This window comes from Narcine bancroftii, chromosome 4, assembly GCF_036971445.1.
Source record: "Narcine bancroftii isolate sNarBan1 chromosome 4, sNarBan1.hap1, whole genome shotgun sequence".
NCBI classification, from domain to species: domain Eukaryota; kingdom Metazoa; phylum Chordata; class Chondrichthyes; order Torpediniformes; family Narcinidae; genus Narcine; species Narcine bancroftii.
This window is the reverse complement of record NC_091472.1, coordinates 82,209,179-82,229,623: the sequence shown is the minus strand read 5'-3', so window position 1 is coordinate 82,229,623 and position 20,445 is coordinate 82,209,179. Positions and strand designations below refer to the sequence as shown.

At 38.3% G+C, this 20,445-nt stretch overlaps 1 protein-coding gene across 3 annotated transcripts in view; it reads right to left on the bottom strand.

Moving 5' to 3' along the window:
- Window positions 1–20,445, bottom strand: part of aplf (aprataxin and PNKP like factor) — a 146,776-nt gene that overhangs the window by 97,661 nt on the left and 28,670 nt on the right. For all 3 annotated transcript variants that reach the window (XR_011355850.1, XM_069931779.1, XM_069931780.1), the window contains exon 5: window positions 19,826–19,952. Coding sequence is in view for 2 of the 3 variants with exons in the window: in XM_069931779.1 (XP_069787880.1) it covers window positions 19,826–19,952 (127 nt within the window). In the remaining variant the exon portion in view is untranslated. The remainder of the gene's footprint in view (window positions 1–19,825; window positions 19,953–20,445) is intronic.

Below are 20,445 nucleotides of genomic sequence, written 5' to 3'. Positions count from 1 at the left end.
GAATGGAATGCCGCAGGGGTCGGTGCTGGGCCCGTAAATGTTCACAGTATACATAAACAACCTGGAAGAGGGAACCGAGAATAGTGCTTCTAAGTTTACTAATGACACTAAATTGAGTGAAAAAGCAAATTGTACAGATGATAATGGAGAGTCTGCAGAGAGATATAGATAGGCTAAGTGAGTGGACAAGAGTCGGAAAATGGAGCACAATGTTGGCAAATGTGTGGTTATCCATTTCGGAAAAAAGAATGGGAGAACAGAATATTATTTAAATGGAAAGTGTGATGGAATATTTGGGAGATAATTAGAGTAGATTACATACTTACACACACTTTAAAACAGATCTTATTTAAAATACTGAAGAATTCATATTCAGTGACTTTACAGAAACTTCGGAGAATGCTATGCACATTTTACAAGTAGGAGCTCATTGAAAAGATGTCATGAAATGAATGGACTGGAGTCAGGTCGTCTGTGTTGGACATTTTTGCAAGGCTCTGACCTCTCTAAAAAGTGCTTACTCAAAGGTCGTTGAGAGGTTTGTTTACCTAAAACAAAAGATGGGCGCAGAAGACGGATTCCTATTGTTTGCTGGAGAAGGAAGGGGTTTTGCAAGTGAGAGAGAGAAGGACATGTGGCTGGCAGTTGGAATCTGAGATAGAGAGAGAGACTGAACAGTGTCAGCCAGGAGAAGCTTGTTGGAACTGAAACAGAAGCTCCAGAGTGGCAGATGCTGGAAGTGCTATCTGTTTGATGTTTCTCTTGGAATAAGCAGAACAGAAAGGAACTCTGTGGTAGCCTAAAAGAAAGAGGTTATCATCTGGAGAACCCCGATGGAGCAAGTTTCATCAGCAAGACACTGAGGTGACTAATGGTGGTACCTCAGTTGTGAAACTCCTGGAACAACACATCTCTCTCTTCAAACCTACAAGAACAATCCTGATTGGTAAACATTTACCTTCAAGCCCCAAAGCCTGGTGAACTTTATACATGTTAAATTCTGTGCAGAGTATAAAAATTGCATGCAACCAGAGAACTTGGAAGAATGAGAAGTGAGATTGAACTGTGAACCAAAAAACTTTTCTTAAATTTACACACACATCACTTACACGTGTACTTAGAATTAGAAGGGGGTTAAGTTGGGTAGTTAAGTTAATGGTGATAAGTTAAAGTGTGATTCTGTTTTCATGTTTAAAGATATTTAAAAACAACTTTTGTTTAAGTAACCATTTGTCGTGATGAATATCTATTGCTGCTGGGTTTTGGGGTCCTTTGGGCTCATAACAAAAGCAATTGCTGCATGCTGGTGTGCAGAATAACTTGGGAGTGCTTGTGCATGAATTGCAAAAGGTTGGTTTGCAGGTGCAGCTGGATATCAAGAAAGCAAAGGAATGTAGGCCTTCATTGCTAGAGGGATTGAATTTAATTGCAAGGAGGTTATGCTGCAACTGTACAAGTTGAGACTGCATCTGGAGAACTATATGCAGTTCTGGTCTCGTTACTTGTGGAAGGATGTATTGGCTTTGGAGGCATTGCAGAGAAAATTCACCAGGTTCATTCGAGGGATGATGGGGTTGGCCAATGAAGAGAGAATGAGTCGTCTGGGACTGTATTTACTGTAATTTAGAAGAATGAGAGGGTATTATAAATATATAAAAAATTATGAAAGGCATAGATAAGATAGAGGTAGGTAAATTGTTTCTATTGTTATGGGAGACCAAAACTAGGGGACATAGCCTCAAGATTCAGGATAATAAATTTAGGACAGAGATGAGGTGGAACTGCTTTTTCCCAGAAGGTGGTGAATCTGTGGTATTCCATGCCCTTTGAACCAGTGGAGGTGACCTCAGTAAATATATTTAAGACAAGGTTGGATAGATTTTCACATAATAAGGGAATTAAGGATGATGGGAAAAGCCTATCATCAGATCAGCCATGATCACATTGGATGGATGGCCTACTCCTGCTCCTATTTCTTATGTTTTTATGAATCTCTCTGATCAGGTGAGGTCAAATAACTGGATGAAGCAATTACCAACTTTTTTTTTAAAATCAATATAAATGTGTTGTAATGGTGAAGCTGTGGGATGTGCTCAGCATGTCAGACTACATAAATAAGAAAACAAACATGGTGACAGGCAGAAATGGCCAATTCTGATATAGACAGGATGGAAGAGTTAAAATGCAATAGTCCAGCATGCTTAGATGGAAGAAAAAGTATGGGTCAGGTATTTTGTAATATTACAGGAGGCTGTAATGGAAGATTTAAACCATGTTTTTTTTACTTTTGCAGCCTTTGCTTCTGGATTTAGATTTAGAATCAGCAGACACAAGCTAAATTCCACCGAGGGGCCAGAGATGCAGTTATCTGACAAAAGGACATCTGTGTGCCAAGAAAATTTAATCTTCCCGATTGTTTTGGTCACAGACTGTCAGAAGCCTAGCCTTGATGCAAAATAAATCATTGTATTCAAAGTGATAAGCTGAAAATTACGTTATTCGATAGAAGCCTAGGCATGCTAGCTTGCTCGCTTATCTAACTTACTGTGCTGGGAATAGGTGCTTGGGTAAGCAGTTTTTGGATAATATAAGCCATGGTCCCGCTGCTGAAGTTTGAGACTCTCCGAGAGGTGGCAACATCTCTCAGCAAGAAGAACTTCTAGAGTCCAGCCAACGTCCCGGTCGGGGGAGGTGGAGAAGCTGCTACCGGCGCCCCGACGACCTACTACAAGTGTGCTGTCGTTGCCTCGCTTCGGTAGTTGGGACCTGTCCAGGCGTTGATATGTATCATTGGGAAGGGCTTGCATATTGTAGTTTGAAATCAGCTTTTGAATTTGTAATAAACATTTGTATAAACTGAACTGCTCTCGGTGTGTGTGTCTATTTTCTTTTGGTAGCTCAAACACTGTGACCAATCTAAAACTAACAAAGTGAGAGGTACGTTTACCCAGGACAGAGGCCACATGCAGAAAGGTGAGAGTGGAATGGTGAATTAAAGTGCCAAGAAACCAGAAGCTCAGTCACTTTTTAGACTGAGCACAGATGCTCCTGGAAGAGAACATCCAATCAGTTTTTGGTTTCTCCAGTGGAGTGAGATCATATTTTAAACAGTGAATGCAGAATGTAAATACAAATGAATCATTATTTCATCTGGAAGAAGCATTTTATTCCATGGATGTGGGAAGAGTTAAAAAGTTACATGAAAATGGCATAAGAAGGCTGGTTGTTGTGATAAAAGAGCAGAGTTGTAAGGGAGCAATCCCTGCAAGGTGCTAAAAGGGAAGGGGAGAGAAATGTGTGTCTGCCAGTGGCCTCATTGGTGCTGACATAAAATGTGAAGAATCTGTAAAATGCAAAGGCTAAGGGGTTGGTAGATTTGTACCAGAAAACTTTTCTTGCTCTGTTCAAAAACGGGCAGGAAGGGAGTTGTGGGAAACTGACAAAATGTACTATGGTAGAGAAAAAGCCACAGTTCACAAAGAAGACATTCTAGAAGCAGCTATATGAAATATCCCTTCATTAGACCAAGTACAACAGAGACACAGAAAGAGAATAGAATTGAATCTTTACAGGAGGGAAGACGTAATGTCCAGATGATTGTGGAGTTTCAGGTCTTGTAATGGATATTTGTAGCTAGTCTATCCCAGATAAAGATGGAGAATCCATCTGAAGGTGAGCACAGGGTGGAAATTGGCAGAAATGTTTAACTTTCAGTTCTGCAAGAGTGCAAATAGCATCCATGTAATTATCAGTGGACTGGAAAAGTTAAAAGTAGGCTGCACAAGACTGAAAACAGAGGTTCCCACATCTCACTAAAAGGTATATACAAATGGGGATCAGCAAGTGCCCTACGCTAATCCTTTCATTGATAGAATGTGGAGTTGAAGGAGAAGTTTTTTAACATTGGGATAATTTCAGCCCAACGAGTGTGTGTGTGATGGTGGCAGGAAACTGGTTTTGCCTCTATTCAATGAAGAAGCAGAGGTCCTTCACACCCTCCAGAAATGGGAGTGAAAGTCTATGGTCAAGATGAATCATTTGGAACCACAGATCATACTCTATCGAAATGACCAAGGAAATTTGAAGTGTCACAGATGTCAAGGCATGAGGAGAGGTAAGATGGAGTCACGATAGAAAGAACTACGTTTGGGAGAGCAAGTGGTAAATAGGTCTGGCTGTACAATCATAGAATCCTACAGTACAGAAAGGCCCAGCCTGTTTCATGCCAACAACAGGGCTTCCAGTTTTAGACCTTGTGACAGAATATGCTGTGTTTTATATTGTACGTCAATATGATTTTGAGAGATAAAGTGTGGCAGGTTTTTATTTTAAGTGTAGGTCACATACAAACACTTCAAAACAGATCTGATTTAAAATACTGGAGCTCAGCTCAAATCAAACAAGCCGGTTCCAAGACTTCACTAATAGATTGTTGTTTTGAAAACCAACAGATGAAATAGCTCGGAGGATTAGATTCAGAGCCGAAGTCTGCTTGAGTGCTGCTTGCTATTCCAAGAGGATCATGTGATTTTGCAAGCAGAGAGAGTAAGACAGGCTTTTCTCTGAGTGAATGAAAATGAGAGAGAAAATTCAGTTCTGCAGTTTTACAGTTCAGCAGCAGCAGCAGCTGGGACTGGAACAGGACAAGCTGGCAAGATTGTGGAAAAACCCCATTTTGAAGACGGGTTGTGAGTGCTTAGTTCAACCTGGTCAAAGCCCTTGTGGTCCATACAAGAGGAGAGGATTGGCTACCTAATGCTTCACTTGAAATAAAAGAAACAAAAAGGAACTCTGTGGTGACCTGAAAGAAAGAGGTTATCATCTGGAGAACCCTGATGGGACAAGTTTCTTCGGCAGGACACTGACGTAGCGGATTAGCAGAGATCAGTTTGTGTCCAGGAACAACAAATCTCTCTCTGAAAACAAGCAAGAACTTCCTGAGCAGTAACCATTTACCTTTCAAACACCAAAGCCTGGTGAAATTCATAAATGTTAAATTCTGTGCACAGTATAAGAATTGCCTGCAACCAGTGAACTTGGAGGAATGAGAAGTGAGATTGGACTACGAATCAAAGAACTTTTCTGAATTTATATACACATTACATACATGTGCGCTTAGAATTAGAAGGGGGCTAAGTTAGGTTAGTTAAGTTAATAGTGATAAATTAAAGTGTGACCCTATTTTCATGTTTAAAGAAAAGTAAAAGCAACTTTTGTTTAAGTAACCATTTGTCTTGGTGAATATCTATTGCTACTGGGCTTTGGGGTCCTCTGGGCTCGTAACATTTTGGGGGCTCATCCTTTCAGATTGAAAATTGGAATTTTGGGATCTTAAACTTTCAGAGTTTTTATAATTTATTATTTAATTGTTTTTTTTTTCAAGCTAATGTAAAGCTTGTGTGTGTGGTAATTGGATGTTAGTACATTTTTATCATAACCAATAGCTGCAGAGCAAGAGAAAAGAGGAACTGATGGTTATTTCTAAGGCACTAAACCTGACTGAAGTCAAGCATTGGATGAAAAAAAAAACACAAATACAGAGGATTATAGTGAAATATTGTATAGGTGAGGGAAAATTTGTTGAGAAAGACAGATAATTTTCCAGAGGATAGATCTGTTGAATTGCAATTGGAGTTGGAGAAACTGAGGGTGGAAGAGGAAAGAGAGAAACAGGGTGTTAGAATAAAGAGAGAAACGGAACTGAGTTGCAGATACAACAATATTAGGCAGAAAAAGCTGGAAAAACAAAGAGAGGATGTTGTAAAACAGGATATATGAGTTAGAGGTGGCTGAAAAATGGAGGGAGGAAATTGAAAGGGACAGACGGTTTCAATTAGAGAAGTTAAAAATTGAGATGGAGGTTGCAACTCCTGGGGAGAGGTTTGTGGCTAGTAGAGAGGTAAATTTAGTTCCTCATTTTGATGAGGGAGATATAGATACATATTTTCAGAATTTTGAATAGGTTGCTGAGAGCTCAAGATGGCCAAAAGAAAAATGGCCTCTTCTGCTCCAAAGTGTGTTGAAGGAAAAAGCACAAATTGCATACTGTAGCAAGTGGCAAATTATGATACTGTTAAACAAACAGTATTGAAACCTTGTGAGTTGGTTCCAGAAGCATATGGACAATATTTTAGGAGTATGGTTAAAACATGGAATCCATCTTGTATGGATTTTGCTCTGGGAAAATCTGTACATTTTGACCATTGGTGCACCTCAAAAGGAATAGATAATGATTATGACAGATTGAGAGAATTGATATTAATTGAGGAAATTAAAAGGTGTGTTCCAAATGAGATTAAATTATACCTGGATGAGGGAGACGTGGGGTTGTGACAGAAAACGGCAAGATTAGTGGATGAATTTTCCCTGATTCACAAAAAAAAATTCAGAATTGTAAGCATTTTCAGAGAATTAATGTGGAACAGATTAGTGAGCCTGTTCAGAGGGTTAATGTGGAACAGACGAGTAAACCTGAAATTAAGTCTGGGGAGAATATTAAGAGAAAGGATGAAGGCAAGGTGGGAAAGGGCTGAACTTTTGGATTAGTATGTCACTTTTGTAAGAAATCTGGCCATGTTATTGCGAATTGTCTGGGGTTGAAAAAGAGACAAGAAAAGGTTTTTACCAGAAGCATGTATTCAGACAATTGAATTTAAGGAGAGCAGATATTCCAAACCTGGTAAGGGTGTTATGGATGTTTTCAAACCTTTTGTGTCAGAGGGCTTGGTTTCAGTAAAGGAGGGAGAATCACAGGTTCCAGTTAAAATTCTAGGAGATACTGGGGCTGCTCAGTCACTGTTGTTGGAAATGTTTTAATTCTTGATCAAAAGACTGACACGGGAAGACGAGTTTGATTAAAGGTGTTGGAGGTGAAGTAGTGGCAATATCTCTTCACAACATAGTGCTGAATTCAGAATTAGTTAAAGGACCTGTTGTAGTAGAAGTAATTTCAAAGTTACCTCTGCAGGGAGTTTCATTTTTATTCGAGAATGATTTGGCGGAGGATAAAATTAGGTCAGTATTGAGATTAATAAATCAGCCTAGTAAAGATGAGGTTGAAGAGGATTGTGAGATATATTCTGCATGAGCTGTAACAAGGTCTTTCTCTAAGAAAATGATGAGAGCAGTGGATAGAGACTTGCCCAGTGCTTCGGAAATAGTTTTTTTAAAGAGCAGGTTAATTGTGAGAGTCAGGATTTCTCTTTGTCAAGGAAAGAGTTAATTCAGCAGCAGTGGAGAGATACAGATCTTATTGACTGAAGGAACAAAGCAGTAAGTGAACAGAAGATTAAAGAAATGGCTTGTGGATATGTCTTGAAGGGTGAATTGTTAATGAAACCTTATTTAGAGGATAAAGTTAGTGGAGAACAATCTGTATCAGAGGTGTTAGTTGTTGACAAGGTTGAGGAAGATTATGGAAACAGAATCTTGTGAAGGTAACCTTAAAGAAACCATGGATCCTGTGCACCTGTCTAACTCAACATTTTTGGAAAGACTGGAGGAAAGGTTGGGCCATCTTAAGTCACAAGAACAGATGCAGTTGAAAGAATTAATTTTGAAATATACACATTTGTTTCCTGATGTGCCAAAAAGGACATCAGAGATTTATCATGATGTGGGTGTGGGAGAAGCAAGTCCCATAAAACTATACCCATATAGAATAAACATTCAGAAGAGTAAAATTATGGATCAAGAGGTGGAATATATGTTGAAAAATATTATTAGACCTTCAAACTCAGATTAGAGTTCTCCTTGTGTTCTGGTACCTAAACCAGATGGAATTGTTAGGTTCTGTTCAGATTACAGAAAGGTTAATTCAGTAACTAAAACAGATGCTTATCCCATTCTGAGAATAGATGATTGCATTGATAAAATTTAGAAAGCTAAATTTCTTACTAAGTTGGATTTGTTGAAGGGTTACTAGTATGTGCCTCTAACTGAGAGAGGGAAGAATATTTTGGCTTTTGTAACTCCATCCGGTTGATACAAGTATGAAAAATGCCCCTGCAACATTCCAAATGATGATTAATTTGGTCATCCAAGGGTTTACACATACAGATGCTTATATTGATGACTTGGTCACTAAAAGTGACACACGGGAAGAAAATCTAAGGGAATTCGACAAATTGTTTGTAAGATTATCCAAAGCAAACTTAACTGTTAATTTAGCAAAAAGTCAATGTGCATGTAGTTGGTCAAGGCAAAGTTGCACCTATTCAAGGTAAGGTGAATGCAATTTCTGAATTTCCCATTCCCAATGGTAAGAATGCAGTGAGAGGTTTTTAGGAATGGCAGGATATTATAGGAAATTTTGATGAGTTTGCTCTTCCTTGAACCAATCTTTTGAAGGGGAGAAATTTGTGTGACTAAAATTTGTCAGACAGCTTTGGAAAATTTAAAGGAGATGCTATCCCATTACTCTATTTTAAAATCTCCTGATTTTAACAGACCATTTTCTTTAGCAGTGGATGCCAGTGAGGGGGCTGCTGGTGCAGTTTTATACAAAAACATAATGAAATTGACAATCCAGTTGCTTACTTTTCAAAAAAATTCAATGTTCATCAAGTAAATATTCCACTATTGAGAAGGAACTGTTGTTTATAATATTTGCTCTGCAGAATTTTGATGTATATCTCAGTACCTCTCATGAAACAACTGTGATATTTACTGTCCAAAATCCTCTGGTGTTTTTGAGTAAAATGAAGAATAAAAACAGAAGATTGTTAAAATGGAGTTTAATATTGCAAGAATATAATCTGCAAATTAATCATATCAGAGGTACAAATAATGTGATAGCAGATTGTTTGTGAAGATGTTAAAATTTATGTATAGAACATTGAATTACATTGTTATTTATGTGTATTGTTATCTCTTTAGTGATTTTAAAGTCAGTTTAGTTATAAATGAATTTTAACTCAAGTTAAAATTCCATTGTAGGGGGAAAGTGTGATGGAATATGTTGTGTTTTATATTGTATATAGATATGATTTCAGGAGATAAAGTTTGGCAGGTTTCTTTAGTGTAGGTCACATACAAACACCTCAAAACAATCCCATTTAAAATACTGGAGCTCTGCTCAAGCCAGACAAGCCGGCTCCAAGAGCCTTTACAAAACCTTTGAAGAGTGCCCAAAAGACTTCATTAATGGATTGCTGCTTTGAAAACCAACAGATGAAATAGCTCGGAGGATTAGGTTCGGAGCTGAAGTCTGTCTGGATACTACTTGCTGTTCTAAGAGGGTCATGTGGTTTTGCAAGCAGAGAGAGTAAAACAGGCATTTCTCTGAGTGAATGAAAAAGAGAGAAAATTCAGTTCTGCAGTTTTACAGTTCAGTAGCAGCAGCAGCTGGGACTGGAACAGGACAAGCTGGCAAGATTGTGGAAAAACCCCATTTTGAAGATGGGTTGCGAGTGCTTAGTTCAGCCTGGTCAAAGCCCTTGTGGTCCATACAAGAGGAGAGGATTGGCTGCCTAATGCTTCACTTGAAATAAAAGAAACAAAAAGGAACTCTGTGGTGACCTGAAAGAAAGAGGTTATCATCTAGAGAACCCTGATGGGACAAGTTTCTTCGGCAAGACACTGACGTAGCGGATTAGCAGAGATCAGTTTGTGTCCAGGAACAACAAATCTCTCTCTGAAAACAGGCAAGAACCTTCCTGAACGGTAACCATTTATCTTTCAAACACCAAAGCCTGGTGAAATTCATAAATGTTAAATTCTGTGCACAGTATAAGAATTGCTTGCAACCAGTGAACTTGGAGGAATGAGAAGTGAGATTGGACTACGAATCAAAGAACTTTTCTGAACTTATATACACATTACATACTCATGCGCTTAGAATTAGAAAGGGGTTAAGTTAGGTTAGTTAAGTTAATAGTGATAAGTTAAAGTGTGATCCTATTTTCATGTTTAAAGAAAATTAAAAGCAACTTTTGTTTAAGTAACCATTTGTCTTGGTGAATATCTATTGCTACTGGGCTTTGGGGTCCTCTGGGCTCGTAAAAACTTCAACCTACATTAAGACATTACACCTCCAATCCCATCCCATCTGTAAAGAACATACCAGTTACTATCACTTTGTCTGACAGCTTGTTCCATATGGCCACCTCACACTGAGTGAAGAGTTGTCCTCTCAAAATCCCACTCCTCATAGTTATCCCCTCTCTCATCTTAGATTCTCCCATTCTAGGAAAGGAGTCTGCCACTATTCACCATATCTATGTCTTTCATGATTTTATATACCTCAATAAGATTCCCTCTCAATATCCTATGCTCTGAGGAAAGCAGGCCTATTTTTTTTCCACAGCTTCTCGTGTCAACTCAACTTATCTAATCCTGTAATCAGCCTTTTAAACCTCTCTGTACTCTTTCCAACTTTATGCAGCTAGGCAACCAGAACTACACACAATATTCCAAGTGTAGCCTCATCAGTATCTTGTATAACTTCAACATGATGTCCTAACACCATATTCAATGCCCTCACCAATGAAGACAAGCAAATCAAAGACTCTCTTCATTACTCTGTCTGCCTCAGCTGCCATTTTTAAAGAGCTTTGTACCGGCACCTCTCAATGCCATTGCTCCATAAAAGCAGTGCCCAATAGAGTGTTAACAGAGTGAGTCCTATCCTGGTTCAATTTACCCAAATGCAGCACCTCATAGTTGAAATGCATCTGCCATTCTTTCACCAGCTCCCTATCCAGTCTAGATCAGTTACACACCTAAGCAAGCTTCACTGTTCACTGTAATACATTTTCATGTCATCAACAAATGTACATTGCTACAAACACCTTTCCAAATCTTTTATTTACATTACAAAAAGTAGGGGACCTAGTACCGAACATTAAGATCCTGCCTCTACAACCACTTTCGCTCTCTCTCTCTTTTACCGAGACATTATCCATTTGGCTAGTTAGCCTCCTATTCCATGTGCCCTTTTTCCTCTTTAACAATGGTGGTTTATTCAGTGATTACAAGCAATCACATTAATACAATACATCAGTTACATGCTATTTAGAAGTTCAAGTCATAACACAATCATCACCATTTCCATATTCCCTGATCTTCCACACCTACCTACCACGTGAGGCCTTATCAAACACTTTACCAAGATCCACATAATTAACATTAACTGCCTTCCCCTCATCTACTCTCTTTATCAGACCCATCAAGTTAATTTCTGGTGTATTTTTGTTGAATGACAACATTGTCTGACTGGTTTAATGCAACCTAGATTGTATACCTAAAATGGATGAGGGGGGGGGGTGGGGGGGTGGCCTGGGAGGAGGGAGGGGGGGGAGAAAAAGTCACTGTATATGTGTGAAAAAGAAAAAATGTATATCATGGCTAATGTGATTTATGGTGTGAAAAATAAAAAATTTTAAAAAATTTAAAAAAAGTTCATGAGACACAATTTCCCACACACAAATCCATGCTGGCTCTTCTCAAATTATTCCCCGGCCATCCAAATGTTGATAGATTCTATCTCTCAGATTCCACTACAGGTGTTTCCCTACCACCAAAATCAGACTAATGGGTCTGGAATTACTTACAGCCCTTTTTAAACAAAAACACCTCATTTTCCATCTGTCAGTTCTCCTGTTCTCAGGAATGAGCTAAAAGTGTCTGCAAAGACCCCAACAATTTCTTTCCTGCCTTCCCGCAATGTTCTAGGATGCACCTGGAGATTTATCCATCCTGATATGGCCCAATACTGCTAACACCTCTTCACTACTGATCCAGCGTTAGTCCTGCTTATCCTGCTCCACAATAAACACATTCACAATCTTACCAATCTTCTCTGGCCTTGCACAGACACCCCTCCTGATAGTTAAGGGGATCAAGCCTTTCACCTGTGACCATTTTTTAAAAATATACTCACAAAATCCTTTTTGATTCTCTGAAGACTGTTTGCCAAAGCCATCTCAAAAACCTCTATTAGGCCTCCATTTCTCTCTTCTCCATGCTTCTACATTCCTTATTCGAGGGATTCCCTCAAACTTGTATACATGATACATGCCTCCTTTTTCTTCCTTATGTATGACTCTATATTTCTTGTTAACCAGAGTTTCTTTACCTTGCTATCCTGCCCTTTACCCAATTGGGAATATATTTATCCTAGAACTTCCCTATCATTAATCTCTCTCATTTGGCAGACATACTTTTAATCTCTCAAATTTGCCTTCAGTCAATTATGGATTAATCACGTCAAAAATTGGCCTTGTCCAAATTTAGGATTCTAACTTGAGGACCAATGTTATCCTTTTTGATAACTATCTTAAAGCAAATAGAATTCTAGTCATTGGTCCCAAACTGTTCCCCTTCCAATACCTCACTTACCTGACCAGCTTAATTCCTCAGTAAAAGATCCAATATTGCCCCTTCCCTTGTAGGTCTGTCCACATATTGCTGTGGAAAGTTTTCTTGGATACACTGAAAGTTCACCTCATCTAATCTGCTAAGACTTTGACATTCCCAGTAAATGTTGAAGTCAAAATCACTTACAATAACAGCCTAGCTATTTTTATAGCCATCAGCAATTACTCTACATATTTCATTCTCTAAATCTCAATAACTCTTGGGGCGACACGGTTGGCATAGCACTTAATGCAATGCCTTTACAGAGCCAGCAATCAGGACCGGGGTTCTGTCCTGTCTGTAAGGAGTTTGTACGTTCTCCCCATGTTTGTGTGGGTTTTCCCCAAAGGCTCCAGTTTCCTCCCACTGTTCGAAACATACCGGGGGTGGAGGTTAATTGGGTGTAAATTGGGTGGTAGACTCATGGGCAGAAATGGCCTGTTACCATGCTGTATGTTTAATTTTTTTAAAACTTGGGCAGCACAACTTTTAGCACAATGTTATTACAGCTCCAGTGACCCGGGTTCAAATTTGACACTGTCTATAAGGAGTTTGTACATTCTCCCTATGTCTGCATGGATTAACTCCAGGTACTCCAGTTTCCTCTTACTCTCCAAACACTTATGAGGTTTGTAAGTTAATTGGTATATTTGGTGGCATGGGCTTCTGGGCCAGAAAAGCTTGCTACCGTGTTATATCTTCTAAAAAAAACTACTTTCCCATTCTCAATTTCCACCTGCACTCTCTCACATAATACATCTCCAACAATATCCTCTCCAAAAACTATTCTTTTATCTTCTTGTCTAATATTGTAACCCTACCACTCTTCCCAATATGCCTTTCAATCCTGTAAATAGAGTACCCAAGAACATTGAGCAGTCAATCATGGTTCTCTTTCAACCATGTTTCCATTTGGCTACAATCTCGCATTGTTTTGAACTCATCCATGCCTTAAACTCATCCACTTTCCCCATCAGGCTTCATTGTTAAAACACAACAAAGATTATCTGCTTTATTTTGATGTTTGTCCTCCACCATCCTGCTCTGCTTCCACACATTTCCTTTGCCTTCCTCACTAACCTTAACCTTTTCAGTCCCTCTGTCTCCCATCCTGCTTGTAGATTGGGGCAGAAGATTGGGGCAGGCTGAGTGATGCTATGGCAATAGTAGGTTGGAAAATTGAATATTTCTTTCCAAATTTTATCCTTTTAATTTTTTATGATTGCCATTTTGATATTATTCTACAGTACCTGCAGCCCCCTAGTGGTACTTTGGTGTACCTCATGTATGTGTTTCAAAAGCAGTTCCAATAGTGATTGAGGGAAGAACAGACTACCACAAGAATACATCATAATTTTATATACCCATTGATCTCTGCCTATCATATCAGAAAAAAAGGCATTTTATTCATCACAAAACTACTGGATGGTCATAAAAATCCATCTGGCTCACTCATTTCCATTAATGAAGACAATTTACTATTCCTTATTCTCTCTTGCCTATGACTCCAGAAGCAAGTTCAAAAACAGGTAGTGATGGCCAAAAAATGCCAGTGTTGCAAGCAAGATCTATATCCCATGAATGTATAAATTAAAAAGCTACTGTTGGAAACAACAATCTTTTGCTTATTGTATACCAGCTTTCCCTCTCCTTGTGCCCTCAACCAGGACCTCAAATGCTTCCATTCAGGAACTCACTCAGAAACATTTGCATCACTTCATGCCGAAAACTAAAGGATACATCTATTTGAACTTCTCGAGTTCACCACCATATCTGAATAATCCATTGCCTACCATTTCAAGTCTGGACTACTTGAACAGCACTATTTTTTTTTCCTTGCACTGATTGCAGCTATGAATACTTACTTATTAATTTTTTTGTATTTATCTTTTTTTTGGTCTTAGCAAATTGTGCTACTTTAATTGGTACTACTATAGTTCATGTATCTGATGCACCTGTTTGGCTGCAGCAAGCAAGATTTTCACTGCATCAGTAGTTTTGTAATGACAATAAACTCTCATCGCTGCACTACTTAAAGAATCCTGTTCTCTATTTCCTTTGTACTAAATCAAAGTCCTGTTACTCCCTTGTTTTAACAATAGAAAGTTAACACCAGTGTAATTTCTGAAGGTTCTTTTGTGTTTCTGCTTGCAAGTAACAGAAATAGAGTTATCAACAGAAAATGTAATTGAAAGTAATTCTAATCCAAACAGCACTATAATTGGTAGAATATATCAATGTCACATCACACAGACACTCAGTTTTTAAAGGTATCCCTGCACATCTAGAGCCTGCAATTCCTTTTGTTTGTAAAGAGTATCTGCACTATACATGGAAAAATTTCATCTGCACCAGTCAAACTCATCACACAAATACAAACAATATAATTAGTGATGATTTTGTTTCTTTTGTTAAAGAACCACAAGCTTTCTTCCTTTACCTTTTAGAATCTATCCATAACCATATAACAATTTTTCTTTTCTTTGGCTTGGCTTCGCGGACGAAGATTTATGGAGGGGGTAAAAAGTCCACGTCTGCTGCAGCCTCGTTAGTGACTGACAAGTCCGATGCGGGACAGGCAGGCACGGTTGCAGCGGTTGCAAGGGAAAATTGGTGGGTTAGGGTGGGGAGATGGGTTTTTCCTCCTTTGTTTTTTGTCAGTGAGGTGGGCTCTGCGGTCTTCTTCAAAGGAGGTTGCTGCCCGCCGAACTGTGAGGCGCCAAGATGCACGGTTGGAGGCGAGATCAGCCCACTGGCGGGGGTCAATGGGGTAGGCACCAAGAGATTTCTTTAGGCAGTCCTTGTACCTCTTCTTCGGTGCACCTCTGTCTCGGTGGCCAGTGGAGAGCTCGCCATAGAACACGATCTTGGGAAGGCGATGGTCCTCCATTCTGGAGACGTGACCCTCCCAGCGCAATTACAGTCACTAACGAGCCTGCAGCAGACATGGACATACCCCTCCATAAATCTTCGTCCGTGAAACCAAGCCAAAGACAAAGCCATGAAGTCCCTGGGGTCACTGCCAGTTTCTTCAATCTTCCACATCATACAATAGGAGCAATGATCCATGACAATGGTAGGTTCAAACACCCTATAAGTATTTCACAACTACAAACATACATTTATATAAGCAAAATACTGGGCTCAATTTATGTAATTTTAATAGTTTTGTCAGTAATAACCTTTTAGCTTTACCAGAACAAAAGCAAACTCTGCTACATTGCAAAAGAGCATCTGAAAGAGACCGTAAACATCAGCAATCTATCATTCTAAATAATTTGCAAATACAAGCAAGAGTTCATTTAAGAATGGATGCAACACTAACTTACACCATGAGTCAATTAAGATTCAGTTAAATGGAGTTAGATATTATTTTCGATTTAAAACAACGCTGCCAGACTGGAAAACCACAAATCTATTTCTAATCTACCTATTTAAACTGCTTACAATTACCCAACACTCAAATATTATCATTGTATTTAAAATGTACAAACTTCTCTGCATAGAAGACATCTTAAATTGGTGGTGCACAAGAGACTGCAGATGTTGGAATATGGAACAACAACAACAAAAAATCTGCCTGAGGAACGCAGCAGGTTGAGCAGTAACAGTAGAAGATAAAGAATGGTCAATATTTTGGATCAATATTTTAATGAAGGGTTCCAAACCTAAATTATGATTTTTTTTAAAATCTTCCAGCAATGCTGCTCGATCTGTTGAGTTCCTCCAGGAGATTGTTTTAAGCTTGAATTGGCAAGCATACTGTCACAGAGAAGAGTTGCAAGATTCAAAATTTCAGTCTTCAAATTCTCACATCTAGTTCAGGATAGATATAATATGAAATAGACAGAGAAACCATTTTTCAATGAAGATCATGGGATTTTATCCAATAATTAGAACCAGGCTTTTCATGAATGAATTATGAAACCCTTCTATTTAAACAGGTGGCAGAAGTTAGAAACTCTCTTCCACAAAGCAATCAATGCTACAGAATCTGCTCATTGGCACATACCAAAGACATTTAGGGAAATGCGGCAAAGAGTGTACATGGAGAAATTACAGAAACGAACTATATTCAAATTGAATGATGTCACAAGCTCAAGAACCTATACATCTTAATTTTGTTCCAATGTCCCTAATAATTGAGCCAGAACAGATAATGTTTCAGTGCAAATAGTAATTTCTGGCTTAAGCAATATAAAGTAATGATTAATTCCAAACATTAAGCAACAAAACTGTAATAATTTCAAGACTATAATGTGTTATTTTCATTAGCTCCATTCAATGCATTTAAGAGGAGTTGTGGAATATGCAGCAGATTATTTCAATGTTGCAGCATGGATCTCGCCACGAGCATCAACCTATTACAAAGTTAAATCAAAACAATGTAAAATGCATCAGAAATGATCCTGTTACTGTCACGCACATGATCTCGTGCTGCCCAAGTACACCAATGCCTTATACAAATTCCTTATGTTTTTGGAGGGTGGGAGGAAACGGGAGCACTGGGAGAAAGCCCATGTATACACAGGGAAAATATACAAACTCCTTACAGGCAGCATCAGATACGAAGTTGTGTCGCTAGCATAGTAATAGCCTTGCTATAACCACCAACCTAACCATGCTAACACCTTGGAGCGGTGCAAAGTTATAGAAAGAAAACCATTCAACCTACATTGCTGTCATTCTAGAACCAAGGTGACCTCAAATTTAAATGAAGTGCAGTACACAGATTCATGCTGACCTCATGACTGGAGGCTGAGTTCCAGGTCATCACTGACCTTTCAAAGACCTATAAAAGAATGGGCCTTCACTTATAATCTGCAAAACAAATATCCTCCACGATGTGTTGTCACTGTAGAACACAAGGCACCAACACAAATATGCCCAGAACAAGACCATGAAAATTGTGGATTATTTTCCATATCTTCAGAAGTACATCTCAGCCATGATAGATATTTATGATGAACTTCATCAACCTTCTTTAGCCATATGAGGATAGAACATTTAAAAATCAAGACTTCAAATCTGCCACAAAGTTTTTCATCTACCAAGCTGTAGTAAACCCTTCTTTATGCTTCTGCAACATAGACTACCTACAGTCAGCACTTCAAGGCAGTAGCAGGATACCACTAATACCATCTGCATTAAAAAATCCCAATTTACTATCAGGATAAGCAAAGAACATTAGTATCCTCTTCCAAGTCAACATTAATGTTTAGGCTTTAATTATATCAAGCTGAATCCAATGGGCAAAATATATTCTAATTTCAATGTCAGATTCCCACATAGACACTTTATTTTGAGCTGTGCCTTGACAAGAAATTACTGGGTGAGAAAAGAAAAAGATGCAAGGATGTTCTCAAAGTATAACAGCCCTGTACCTAACCCATGGATATGGAACATGGGGCAGATGGTATTGAGACCCTTGATCCAGGTCAGAAGCACAAGATAGCCCACCATAAACACTGAAGGAGCACACCACCTTCTATAAGCACCTCCTGTCCTATCTGTGCCAAAATCTGGAGATTTTATATTGGTCTCATCACCACCTTAGCATGCACAGAAGTCATCCCAAGACCTGCCCAAAAGAAAAAGAGAACCTTCCTGCCCCAAAGCTGAGAGCAGAGCTATTAAGCATGCTGTCCTGTAAATTTCCAATGGCAGAAGCACTTCAGGAAAAAAGACACTTAAATTCTTGAGAAAGAGCTTTGTAAGAAATTTGCACTTTCCATGTATCAGGATATGAATGTGGCATTTCATGACTGGAAATGTCAAGATTAATTTCTGGAACATTACTATTTGAACTCATTATGGACAGAATTGCATTCCTCTTTGGAAGGAAACAATTTTCATACACATAGCAATGTGATAAACAACACCATTTCTATGCCATAACATTTTTGATGCTTTTCCTACTGATAACGATATCAAAGTTTGCTGTGAGAATTTACTATTCTTTCCTGCTTGTGATGCTGTTCTAGAACCCAACCTACAAGGTCTCCATACATATCAGATTGTTAGATTGCAATTGTAAGAAATTTTCATGGGAATATTTAAATTCAAAATTCTGTCTGCAAAAGAAAAATACAATTAAACTGTGCCAAAAATATTTAAATTTATAAAGTTCTATTCTTAACTTCCATTGGAAAGCAAACTTACAAATTGATTCTTGTATTCCCAACCACAGCTGCTATTTGTGGAGAACCAAATCATCTGAATGTTAACTCTCATTCCTGACTTTGTCTTGATGATTGAAATTTGATCACGCTGGTTTTAACTAATCTTGTCCTGCTGAGCCAATTCCAATTTGCAATTTGAAAACCTAATTTAAAACTTGTTAGAGTGAGCATTTGCCATTGAATTATAAAAGCATTAGGGAATTGTTGATGGGAGTACAAAAGAGACCAACTTTATTATCCATTCTCAGATGTATTGTGAAGTTAACTGTCTTGGATTTAGGAGCAGTGGTTCATGTGTTAAGGGATGTTTCTCCATAAATCCATAAGATGAAGGAGCAGAATTAAGCTGTTTGATCCATTGAGCCTGCTGCGCCATTCCAATCATGGCTGATCTATTTTTCCCACTTAACCCTATTCTCTGGAAATTCATCTCCTGCCAAAGGTACTCTGCAGGATTCCAGATTGGTATGAATGTCTGCAGTTGAGCTAGGAGGGTCAGAGGCAGGAGAATTTTGGCCTAAACATTATCAAGGACACAATTCATAAATGTAGGTAGGACATTTGATCTATCGAGAGCTGCCATTCTACACTCATCCTGCACTTGTAGGATGAAATTTTGAATAGATATAAAGTAGTTTATTAACCTACTTTTAACCCAATAGATTTTTTTTCCATTTAAAAACTTTGAAGTAAATTATTTAACCATTTTAAAAAAAAAACATCCTTCATGTACTCTGGAGGTTTCAAGTAATGCAATCAATAAAATTTGAAGGCATTTTAGGATCTTCCCAGAATATAAACACCCCAAATATGGACATCATGTACAGAATCCTGTCAGAACCTGGGGACTTCTTAGATACATATTTATAATGAAGGAAATGCAGTCACTAATTTTTGTACACAGACATCAAAGGGCAACAGTGGTTAAAGAAATTTCTTTAGAGATAAATATTAGGATGAAAATTGGGCACACTACTTTGTCATTTAATAAAATGAAGAGATCTTTTATACTCACCTGAGAAGGCAAATTATAGATGAGCCAATTAAATCTCAATGGGTTGTCGAAGTGTGAACCTTAAAGGTAAATTTCTGAATCAATTTAATCAAAGTGCTATTGTAGAAGCTACACAAAGTTTGAACCTGTTGCTTTTCTTAATGGCATTGATTTTACATCATTAATGTGCCAGCACAAAAATACATTAAAAATTAGATCAAATATGTACTCAATTGCACAGAAATTATGAACAATTTAATCTGGAAAACTATTAAGTAAAAAGTCCTCCTACCTGGTTTATTAACAGAAGAAGTACTTTGGACTTCTTGTGCAGCTTGCAGCATCCAAGCTGGCAAGACCCTTTTCCTCTGCACAGGGTTCAGTGGTGCACTGCCATTCTTCAGTTGGTTATACCTTGACTGCAAGAATACAAAATCAGTTCATGTAGCACGAGATCATTTGACAACCTCACAATGCAGGCAAAATTTTGACACATGGAATTAAAATACGTGGGCATCAAAACGATGCCCATCCTGTTAAACAGGAAAGTCAGCCGATGCTATGACTGTAGTGTAAAAATTATTCTCAATCACAACCCCACCAGATGTTTACACATACAAAGAAAAATGAACAAGTTGTGACATATTTCTTCCCCGCCTGATTGAAATGATATTGAAGCAATTTGAGTAATTATTCCGGGGACTGATATCAAATGCTCCCTTATCAGGTACAGCATTTTATAGTGTTAAGTTGCTTAATGTGTAATTTTGCTGTTTCTGATAATTAATCAGTACAACCAAAAATGCTTTGTTTCAAAGTTTATTAAGATGATTTGATCATACAGTAATTGAAGCGAAAATACCTACAACTATTGGTTTTGTTATGCAATAAGAAAGCTATCAAACATTCCCT